The following is a 12,017-nucleotide window of genomic DNA, read 5'->3' as shown; positions in this document are numbered from 1 at the left end:
ACAAGGTGTGAACACCTCATTTAATTCTTTAGGCAGCTCTGAAAATCCCACATGAGGTATAAAATTATATAACACAGCCTTTATTGTGGCCCATGACACTCAGACCATTTACAATTTATATCAGCTGTTAGGCTTGGCTTAGTCACTTCGACTAAAGTTAGAACTGAAGATAATTTGGCCTATAATTAAATTACAAACCTGAACTTTATAATAATGTAGTATGTAATGTATCCTAAATAGTGCCACAAATCACATCTCCAATATCCTCATAAAGATCCATTTGATGAACTGCATAATGGACTTCTTTACTGATTCTTTCCCATCTAGGCAGTATCTTGAAGGAGGTGTATTAAATTTTCTCAGCTGAATGAGAGGCTAGCTTAAGATACATTGTGAGAAATTATTAGCAACATGTAATCCACAATAAATTGCTGGAGCAAACTACTTTCCTACTTCTTATATCTTCAGCTTTTACAGGGTGACTTTGAAAGCTTCAAGAAGGAGGATGGTTCTATTCAGACTACAACTACTTCTGAAAGTCCTTAATTTAAATTCTGACTAGAAAAGAGACAAAATAAATACATTGCAGGTAAAATTTTGTTTGATATTTCAAAAAGGTATGACTGATATAAAATCAGTAGCAGGATCGTGACATACACTGTCCTCAGGGATGCTTTTCTTGTCTGTACATTCTTGAGTAAAGACAGCTATACAACTGTACCTTCAGGATCTGATAAAACCATTTGCTTTGTTGTATTCTTCAGTAATAATAAAAAATGTATAGAAGTTTTTTAGACATAACTCCCAGTGAAAAAGTCATTTCAGCTTGAGTCCTTTACTTATATGTTTTCTAAATGCCTGGAAATTACTGCCATGCAAAACTGAAAAAGAGCCCTGATGTCCTTTGTGTTTCTCTAAAACCCAAGTATTTTTTATAACTGTTGCAAGGAACATATTGCATTGGCACTTAACACTGATAACATTGTGTGAGTGTGACTGTCCAAGACACCTAGCATAAAGAATAGAGATCAAAGTCAAGAAGATTCCGGTTTCCAAAAGTATTTCTCTCAGTAGCAGAAATGAATTGCAAAAAATATGACCATAACACTTTTCTGAAATACGACCATAATACTTCTTTTTATATAAGAAAGGGAAGAAAAGAACTGTTTTCAGAAGACTCTAGTTCAGAGATTTTTAAGAAACAAGAAAGGTATGTGCCAAGAGTCTGACTAGTTGAACTTTACCGACTCTGTGATCCAAATGGCACAAAGCTGCTTGTCTCTACAGACAAGCCATTCAACATACCAGGCAAGACAGCATTTTCTTTAATTATCTGTCCTGTTGTAAGTCCCTCCCTACTTCCTGCATAGAGTTTTAGCTATTGATTTTCATTTTTCCTAGTCTATGCCACAAACAGATAGCAAAGTCAACATATTCTACTATAGTGACATTGACACTGACTAAATGACAATCAAGTGATGTCCAAAAAGCCAAAATAATTCTGTTTGTCTTACAGGAAAAAAACCCTATAGCAAATTTTCTTCCATAGAACTTTATTACTTGAAGAGAGTATGAATTTTCTCATAACTGTAACATAAATTTGTTCATTTATTGGTATGATAAACTTGCCAACAGACAGGTTCCTTAATAAAGTTAATAGGTTAGACTAGATGGATTATTTGAGGTTTTATCAACCCATTATCGTAATAATGGAATAATATGTTTTGTGAGCCACTCATGCTGTGAAAATTAAGTAACATCTTATCCATAGGTTACATTTAATGATATCACATTGCAATACTTTTAAATTATTAATGACCACTGTTGCAATATAAAAATACAATGGTTAAAGGTTTCCTTAGATAAAACAGCATCATTTACCTCTATAAGACATGAAGACTGGCCATGTTTTTCCAATGTAATTTTTATTGGCGTTGTGAGTTACACTATCGTGGTGTAACTCCTGTATTCACTGTTTGAATAAGACATTGAGAAAGATATAAAATACATGTTGAACTGGTATAACTTAAAAATAGCTATGCAAGTTTGAGGGATTTGGGTTAGAATGGCCTGTTTGGTGCTTTTCATAGGAGAAAGAAGAAGCCATTTTCCTGAAAAGACATATCTGTTTGTAATTTCCTTGCTTCTGCCAAGCCATAGGAACTGTGGCTCTGGAAGGTTTTCCTTGTTATCGCACTTAAATAGTGTTAGTATTAAACTTGTATCCTTGCTTTATAGAAACAACAACATTGCTGACAAAATCCTTCATAACTTTAGTTACAGTTTAAGAGGATGAACCTAATGAAAGAACAGTTAATTGACTGTTCTTTTTTCTTCTTGTAGGAAAGAATCAAGTGTCTCCACATGAAATATGGAGAACTGCCTAAACTCAGTCAAAAGCCACCTTTGAAACACTTTGCACAGGAATTTATTTGAAAAACTGTGTCCCTGGAACAATGAATATTAGGAAGGCATTTTTTTTTTTTAAGACTTGAGTCACAGTATATTAAAAAAACCCAACAGATGGAACAGAATGTTAAAAGCCTAAATAAATCCATCAATCTAAAGTTTTGTAAATATTCATGGTTAACTTTACGCACTTACTGTCTCAGACTTTTATAACTGAAAATTTCTCATTCCAGAACAAAAATAATGGAAAATGGCCAAGCTATTTGCATGCCCTGGACAATATGCATGCTAAGTAGAATCTCTGCACAATTTTAGTATTACTGATGCATTTCTTTCTCAAAATTTTTTCCTCAGTCATGATTAATCTTGGCCAGCTAAACTGTTGCCAGAGTGTATTTGTTCGGTGGAGCACCTAACAAGCACGAGAGGGGTAGTATAAAATAATAATTGATCAAAATTTACTAACATTTACTTTTGGCTTAGTAAAACTGTCTGATAAATTATTCCCTTTAGTGTTTCTCTGTTATTGCAACACAGTACCTTGAAAGTGATATATTGGCACAAGCCATTGTATTCTACCACAGTGCAATTAGGAGGCCCATTTAAACAGCTTTATCATATGCACACATAGGCTGATTAATTTTCTAATCAAATGTTCCAGGAAATCATTAACCATGACATTAAACAGTGTTCTGCTAATTATACTCTCTATGAAGAATTCCAATATAAATTTACAAAACATCTATAGAAAGCTGCCAAAGGATGAACAGTTTAATGTATACAAATAATTACAGCATCTACTCTGCATAGTGCCAGAGCTCCCTTGTGTTAAAACCCAGCCTTAAAAAGGTCCAGTTTGGGGCTGAATTCTGCTGTTTTGCCAGAGCTATGTGTACTGGCAGACGTCACATTTTGTATGTCACCGCCCGTGTAAGTCATGATGAAGGAATGAGATTTTTTTTATTCTTTCAAAGTCATTGCATTTGGAATAAAAGCCCTTAAGATTATGTGGAAAAGTGAATGTAATTGTTGGGGGGGGGGGGGCAACAGAAAATGATAAAAAAAATATGGAAACATGAATATCTTTCTTACTGAACGACAGAAGAGAAAGGAAACTTTTTCTGTTTTAGAAAATACTCTAGAGATATGAATGCTGTGTTAGCCTTCCTTTTCTTAATGATTCCTAACACTGTGATTTGGAAAGAGTTTTCCCTACATAAGTCTCTGGTTTGCATCATTATTCTAACTACTCTTAATTTAAAATAAAGATAAATGCAAGGTATTGTATGTAGTAATGAGAATTCAATTGTTTTGCAAAACATACGCAATTTGACAGTTTATAGCATAATGAAATCTTTATTTATGTATTTTCCCATAAACCACAGAGTCTTGGAGGTCTTTCAGTGATGGAAAACAACAGGTTGAATTAAACAAATGCAGAATGTTCGCACACATGTTCTTTTTGCCATGGCAGCACAGCCTGTGACCATCACAAAACAAAAACCTGGCCTGAGAAGGATGATGGAAACACTGCCATTGTTTTGGATAGGGACTATGTCTCTTCTGTGTTATTTTGCTTTCTTAATCCAATACCACCAAGATGGTATAAAAGTAATATTAGAACTATTATTTATATATTTTACATATGTATACATATATCGTTCTCTACCTGAAAGGAGATGGTAGTGAGACGGAGGTCGGCCTCTTCTACACTGTGCCTGCATTGAGAGGACCAGAGGAAATGGCCTTAAGCTGTGACAGGGGTGATTTGGATTAGATACTAGAAATAATTTTTTCCCTGTTTGGGGGGGTCAGGCTCTGGAGTAGGTTGCCCAAGGAAGTGGTGAAGTCACCATCCCTGGAGGTGTTTAAGAGGCACCTGGATCTGGTGCTGGGTGTTTTAGGGGTTACAGTGGCAGTGTTTGGGGGACGCTTGGACTGGATGATCTTAAAGGTCTCTTTCAACCCTGATGATTCTATGATTCCATACAATAATGTATATTTACCTATAAAAATCAGCGCTCTAATTATATATGAAGTTTTTACAGAAATAGACGAACCACTTTTCACCTGTCAAACAAAGGCTCGAGGTATGGAATCGGAATTTTAAACAAAATTAGGAGTTGAAAATTGGCATCCTAGGCCAAACAGGGCAGAGACACGCCTCGCGTTCAGATCCTGCAGAAGAAGAGGCAGGATGTGAGAGAGAAGGAAATACAACCTTCCTTCCAGGGTTACGTGTGTGAAAGTGTATCTTAACGCCTTAGACGGAGGCGGCTGTACCTCGAAGCAGGGCGATTTTCCCACCTCTCGCCGTCACAGAGCTGACAGGGGGCCACTCCCGCCCCGCTCCCGGCTCCGTTCCCGGCCCTGGCAGTCCGGGATCCGGGGGGGGTGCGCGAGCGCTCGGGGGCGGGCGGTGCCCAGAACTCCCGGCCCGCGCCGCGAGCCGCTGATCCGCCGGAGGTTGGCGCGAGCGCAGCCAACCGGGAGGAGCCGCTCCCGCCCCGGCGCCGCGGATTGGCCGTGCCGGGGACGCGGGGGCGGTGCCGGCGGTGGCGGGAAGGTTCGGACGGCGGGACATTCCCGGGCTGCGCCAGCCGCGGCCGTTGGGAGCGCGCGCCCCTATCCCTGCCCGTGCTCCGGCCAGGTGTGTCGGGATTAGGGGCCGCTCCTCGCTAAATCCCTTGCTGCGCTGAGGCGGCGGCTTTAGCGCTGAGCCCCCATCCTCCCCCCGCGGCGCCCTGCCTGGCCGAGCCCAGCTAAGCCGCACTAATCGCAGGCGCCCAGCTCGGCCGGGGCCCCCGGGCCTGGGCCCGATTGCGGGGCAGCGCTCCCCCGCACCCCCCGCATCCATCTCTACTCCTCGCCCGGGCGCGGCCATGGAGCCGCCGCGGCCCCGTTACTGCGGCTCCTCCTCGCCGCCGGGTCGCGGCGGGCGGGAGAACAAGGGGCTCCGTAGGAAGGGCCCGCCGGGCACTGGGAGCGCCAGCGGCCCCGAGGAGGCGGCGGACGGCAGGAAGCCCAAATTCGTAAGTACCAGCCGTCCCGATCCGCCCCCTGCCCCGTGGAGGTGTGGGGCCTGCCGGCCGCCCGGCCCGGCCCCGCGGGGCCCCTCCCTGCCCGGCCTGTGCCGGGGAGCCCGGCCGTGCTGTGACACCGCCACCTCGGGTTGGTCTCTGCCCGGAGCCCCCGAGAGACCGGCGGGCGGGGTGGGAGTGTATAGTGAAATACTGAATCTTTGACTTTTAAGGGACATAGTAAAGCTCTCCTCCCTAGCCCTCCTTTTACAAGCTTTTGGCTAGCACACCAAGGAACTGCGGAACTCGAAATGGCTAATAATTGTCTGCAAGATAATGTGTCTGCAAGATGTGCTCTAACTAAAGAGTACCCAGAAATAACCAGTTTTTGTTTGGACATTATGAAATTTCCAAGTATGAAGGCTAGGACAAACATATATTCTACAGGCCTTGTATCCACAGGATCAAGTAGGCTGGAAAAGACCTCAAGATCATCAAGTACAACCTATGACTGAACACCACCTTGTCTAGTAGACCATGGTCCGGTCCAGCCTTAAACACCTCTGGGAATGGTGACTCCGCTACCTCCCTGGGCAGCCCATTCCAAAGTCTAATCACCCTTTCTGTGAAGAAATTCCTCCTAGTGGCCAACCTAAACCTCCCCTGGTGCAGTTTGAGACTATATCTTCCTGTCCTGTTGCTTGTTGCCAGGGAGAAGGGGCCAACCCCCACCTGGTTACAGCCTCCTTTCGGATAGTTGTATCCAGTTGTACCCAGCAGTATCCACCACAAGCAGAGCAGATGCATCCCTTGCTCATATTTAGGTGATGCACATTAGTCTTTGTTCAGCTATCTCTGAGCCCACCTGCTCTTAGCTGTATTTGTTATGTGCTTACAAAAGAGACACTATAATACTTAACATATATTAGATTCCGAATCATGGGTCATTTACCACCACCACCTGCGTCTCCTAGAACGCTTCCATCAACGCTATCTCCGTACAATCCTAAACATCCACTGGTCAGATTATGTGACTAACATGTCTGTTCTAGAACAAGCAGCAGTTAAGAGTATTGAGGCCATGCTACTGAGAACACAGCTGCGCTGGGCAGGGCACGTCTCAAGGATGAAGGACCACCGCCTCCCTAAGATCTTACTTTATGGTGAACTTGCCACCGGCTACCACAAGAGAGGAGCCCCGAAGAGAAGATACAAGGACTCCCTGAAACAACATCTCAGCCTTGGCCATATTGATCAACATAACTGGTCTACTCTGGCCTCCAATGGGGAGGTCTGGAGACACACTATCCATAACGCTGCTGCTTCTTTTGAGAACACACACAGGATCACTCTCGAGGAGAAAAGACAATGCAGAAAGAATCGTGTCTTGCCGATACCATCCAAGGAGTCTTTCTGCTGTGCCTTTTGCAACCGGACGTGTCTATCTCGCATTGGCCTCTTTAGCCACCAGTGCGCTTGTAGCAAATGTGGGTAGAGCCCTTCCCAAATCTTCATTTGCGAAGCCCAGCCATGATATTAGATTCTTGATTCTAAAGTGTATTTGTGTAATATTCAGTACTTGAGTGTCTGGCACTTGTGCACAGTTCAAAAAAGTTACCCAATAAGCGATATCAAACTGTAGGCTGGCCAAACCTGTTCTGGAAGGTCACAACTTGCTCCTGGCATTTTATACTGTGGCTGCAGAGATTGCTGTTTGACCTATGTCACTGTGCCTTTCTCTCCATGTTAGAATGGGTTTCTATGAAACTGACCGAGGGCTGTTTGCTTGTCTTTATAAATGGCTGTGTTTCTACTGGGAGCACATGCATTTTAGTCATGCAGGTGTCATGGCTGGATGTGCTTTAGTATTTGATCTGTGAGAAAAAAACTTACATGGTCTGCCCAGTCTAAAAGGTTGGGATAGTGTTACTGGTATATGACTTGTTGGTTGGATTATTGCTCTGGTGAGTAGGAAACATGAATTCGTGTGTGTTTGAGACTGACAAGAGCACTGGGTCAAAAGATTTTACTTATTACTGATACTTTAACTGCCAAGATCTTATGCAAATAAGGTGCTGCAATAACTTACCCTTTCCCCCCTCTAATTATATGTTAAAAGAGAAGTAGGGTGCTGCCATCATGTTCAGTTTTGCTAACCATGTGTTAGAATGGCAATACAATAGTTCATACAGAGTATAACCCTGCCAGATATGTTGTAAAAGCCAGTGAGAGTTTTTTCTTAGCTGAGATATGACTGTCTTTTTAGTGAGAGAAGGCCTTCTCTTTGGTGCAGATGAGCTCGTTTGATATATGTTTAGGCTTCCCAGGCTATGCAAGGGTCGTTTTGAGAATGTGCCAATGTAGGCATCTGCTGACTGGCTTTTTGAGGTCATAGTGCTGATTTTTGACCCAGCTACAGAAAATTAAAGGAGTTGAATTTGGGTTTCTGACTTAGTTTTGTAGGGCATATATTCATCATGTAGGTAGGTGTGGGATTTTTTAATTTTTTATTTTATTTTATTTTGACCTGTCCCTGTTTTCCTTGCCTAGTTTCTGAAACTCTTTAAGCAGGGCTGAGTGAGAATGCCCTTAATTCATGAGAATGCTTTGTCAAACTGCAAGTTTGAAAAGCATTTGGCCTTAGGCAGTAGTCCTGCTTTTCATTTTTAAATAATCTCTTAAAGATTTTGTCCTTGGGTGTTGATAGGAGAGTGATGAATTACAGTTCTTCAAACCTGGATTGTGTTCAGGTATGCTATTAACTCACTGGGTGACCTTAAGAAGAGGCAGAGTTGAATATTTCTTGAATAGAGTTCAGGATTTTGTCTCTGTCTTCATGTAAACTGTTAAATGGAATAGTTTACAAATGTGAGCTGTGGAATTTAGTGGACAGTAAAAAACAGCAGGCTGCTCCATGTCACAAAACCTAAGGAGCTGCTGGAGCTATGAACTATAGTCTCTATAATCTCTGGCTTGTCCTGGCTAATAATTTCTGGAGGAGTAGCATACACAGTGGTACAGGCAGAGTTATTTTAATAGCTGGGCGCACCAATCAGCTTCTTTGATTGGGGTGGTTCACTTGAAGGGTACTATGGGATCAACTTTTCATTCTATCATTTCATAAATTTCTGCCCTGAGATATTGCAAGACAGAATATTTATTACTCAGCTATTAAATCTAAAATTGGTAAACTCTCCTTCCTGTCCACCTCCTGTTGTCTTACAAGACTGGTTTGGGTTTTTTTGAGACGGAGATTGTATATCTCCCCTCTTGTTCTCCCAAAAAAGTGAGAAGGATGGATTGAGTGCATCCTCAGTAAGTTTGCCGATGAAACCAAGTTGGGTTTGTCTGAGAGTAGGAAGGCTCTGCAGAGGCATCTACAGAGTCTGGATTGGTGGACTGAGGTCAACAGTAAGAGGTTTGATAAGGCCAAGTGCTGGGTCCTGTACTTGGGTCACAACAACCCCATGTATCACTACAAGCTGGGGGCAGAGTGGCTGGAAAGCTGCCCAGCGGTAAAGGACCTAGGAGTGCTGGTCAACAGCCAGCTGAACATGAGTCAGCAGTGTACCCAGGTGGCCAAGAAGGCCAATGGTATCCTGGCCTGTATCAGAAGCAGTGTGACCAGCTGGACCAGGGCAGTGATTGTCTCCCTCTACTTGGTACTGGGGAGGACACACCTCCAGTACTGTGTCCTGTTCTGTGCCCCTCAGTTCAGGAAGGATATTGAGGTGCTGGAATGTGTCCAGAGAAGGATGAAGAAACTGTGAAGGGTCTGGAGCAGAAACCTTATGAAAAGTGGCTTAGGGAACTGGGTTGTTTATTCTGGAGAAAAGGAGGATTGAGGGGGGACCCTAATAGTTCTCTACAACTACCTGAAAGGAGATTGTAGAAGGTGGGGGTCAGTTTCTTCTCCCAGGTAATAAGCAATAGGACAAGAGGAAAGGGCCTCATGTTATGCCATGGGAGGTGTAGGTTGGATATCAGGTAAACGTTCTTCCCTGAAATGTGGTCAAGCATTGCAGAGGCTGCCCAGGGAAGTGGTTGAGTCACCACCTCATGAGGTATTTGCAAGACATGTAGATCTGACACTTAGGCATGTGGCTTAGTGATGGACTTGGTAGTTTATGGTTGGAGTTAATGTTCTTAGAAGTATTTTCTATTTTTGTCACAGAATCACGGAATATTCTGGGTTGGAAGAGACCCACAAGAATCACTGAGTTCAGCTCTTAAGTGAATAACCCATACGGGGAGTGAACCCACCACCTTGGTGTTATTAGCACCATGCTCTAACCAGCTGAGCTAATGTGTGTTAACTTGGTTGGATCTAACTCTTTCCATAATACTTCTTCAGTGTAATTTTATTAGTTAAATTAGTTTTGCATCAGAATGCTTAAAGCCTACTTCTCACCCCTTAGGCTGTCTGTGATCTAGTCTTAGATTTGGGCTGTAGCCTTTTCTGTGTTTGGGATATTTACAGTGCCGTACCTCATGTTGCCTCAACTTTATTTCTGATCTGCTGTACATTTGTCCAAGTAAATTGGCTGTTAGATTTATTGACCTCAATTAATTCAGATTGTGCAAGTGTAATTTTCCTCAGTGCACAAGGCTTGAAAATAAGTTCCAAGTTGAACCCTTCCAGTCAATGCAACATATTGATCTGTCATAGCAGATATGCTAACTTGAAAAATAATTTGATTCCCTGACAAACCTTGAGGTGAAATTGGATTGCTGGTTGACAAAGGTGACATCATTAACATGTATCTCTTTTTTTTTTTTTTTTCCTTCTAAAGAAAATCCTGTGTAGCTGAGGAAAATACTGATTTTTAAAACTTACTGCGTTCAAAGAGTGGTGGGGCGAGAAAGGCTTTGTAATCAACCACTATAACTGTTTCGTCTAATCAAATGAGGCATTGAAGGACTGCCTTTCTCAATAAACTAGCTTCTCAGAAGAAGTAAATGAGTTTTAAACCTCAGTTTTCTCAGTTCTTTTGCAGAATCATTTTATTTTATTTTTTTTTTAAAGAATGATCCTTAATTTTTAAGAACGTATCAGCATGGCTTTGTTCAGCAGGCCCAAGGTTTAGAAGGGTGGGACTCTTAAAAGGGTAAAAGGTGTTCTAGATATTGTGATACTTCAGCTTACTGGAAGCTCTTGCATTCACCCTTGTGGTTTAGGACCTTGTAAAAAGAGGAAATCTACCGAAGGATGTCAGATGTTCTCTATATGTACATTGACTGAGCAAGAAACTTTTGAAATCTGCTGGGGGAGGGTGGGTCAAAAAGCAATTGCTTGCCACTTCCTCTCCTTAATCTCCCTCCCCTTAGAAATGTTTGGAAATCATTACAGTGAGTGCTAGATTATGTGACTTCCAACTGGATTTTACTGAGATTACATCTTGTAGACACTAGTCATCAAAAGATTGATTTCTAGCTCAAGTTGGAAGTGTTTCTATTAATCTCAGTATACCATTGACCTGTCTTCAGTGACTTTCAGGTTATGTTTTTGAGTTAGCTCTTTATGAAATTTATGAGTCAAGAAGGGTTTCTTGTTTACTCCAATCTGTTAAAAATAGACAAATTAACACTTGCATTTAACAGTCTGTAAATCAAAGAACGATGTAGTTAAGAGCAAAAGCACTTCCATTTCTCTGTCATAGAGTAGAAGGTAAGACCGATCTGTGTCAATATCTTTAATTACAAAGTGACTGAATTATTGCTGCAGTTATGCTGCAGTGTAAGACCTTGAATGTAAATTAGTCTTTTAAAGAAATGATTGCTGAACAGATGTTACCTGAAACACTTTATCGCAGCTTTGTAAAACTGTAAATTCCTCATGCTGTTATTTTTGTTGGCATGAATTAACGCTGTGGGTTATGATATTAAATTTTAGTGCTCTGTTCTAGCACTTTGTTATATGATCTTACCTGTTAGCACCAATACTGAGTTTAACTCATCAATGTCTAAAGAATATCACTGTGTAGGAACTGTCATGTTAAGATAGCTTTGCCCTGATTACTTTTCAGACTGCTTTCCAAGCAAGAGAGAGTGTGTGATAAAGCCATTTAACTAAATGCTGAAGTAGTGTATTGGAAATTAAAAGCAAGAAATGCTGAGCAGTTTGTAAGATGAGCTTACAGACTGAGGTAGCAAAATTACTGAGAGAATATTGTGACAAAGGAGATCCTAAAGTAATAGCATTCACTGTAGTCATCCAATTAACATTTCTCTAAGTCTACAGGTTTCCTTGCAATCCTTGCTTCAGTCTTCTACTTGTGTTTCTGCTGGAGAATATCCTTTAGGAAGACACAGCTAGTGTTGAATCTTTTTTGTTGATAAAATTAATGGCAATGGGTTCTTCCTAACTTTCTAATTTAAAAAGGTACACAGGGGATTGTGTGATTATATGTGCATTTCTAGTTTTAGTTTATCTTGTTTCAGTGTTCAGACCCAAGCTGGCCAGTTCTTCTAAAACTCATTGTATCTTGCTTAAGCCCTCCTTTTTTCCATCTTTTTCTTTTCTCAAAGCTACATGCAGGCTGTGAGCTCTGTGTAATATATCAAAGATCCTATACATGTGTGTGGTGG

At 41.7% G+C, this 12,017-nt stretch overlaps 1 protein-coding gene across 4 annotated transcripts in view; it reads left to right on the top strand.

Annotated features, from left to right (window-relative positions):
- The first annotated feature begins 2,072 nt into the window (after positions 1-2,072).
- Positions 2,073-12,017, top strand: part of DIAPH3 (diaphanous related formin 3) — a 202,019-nt gene continuing 192,074 nt past the window's right edge. For 2 of the 4 annotated variants that reach the window (XM_032680966.1, XM_032680965.1), the window contains exon 1: positions 4,978-5,441. In XM_032680966.1, the coding sequence (XP_032536857.1) occupies positions 5,292-5,441 (150 nt within the window). In that variant the 5' untranslated portion in view covers positions 4,978-5,291. Of the gene's footprint in view, positions 2,078-4,975; positions 5,442-10,701; positions 10,707-12,017 lie in introns of those variants that run through there. The other 2 variants (XM_032680968.1, XM_032680967.1) reach the window with 2 other exon arrangements.

The sequence above is a fragment of the Chiroxiphia lanceolata genome, chromosome 2 (assembly GCF_009829145.1).
Source record: "Chiroxiphia lanceolata isolate bChiLan1 chromosome 2, bChiLan1.pri, whole genome shotgun sequence".
NCBI lineage: Eukaryota > Metazoa > Chordata > Aves > Passeriformes > Pipridae > Chiroxiphia > Chiroxiphia lanceolata.
The sequence above is the reverse complement of the archived record's forward strand: the minus strand, read 5'-3'. Positions and strand labels throughout refer to the sequence as shown.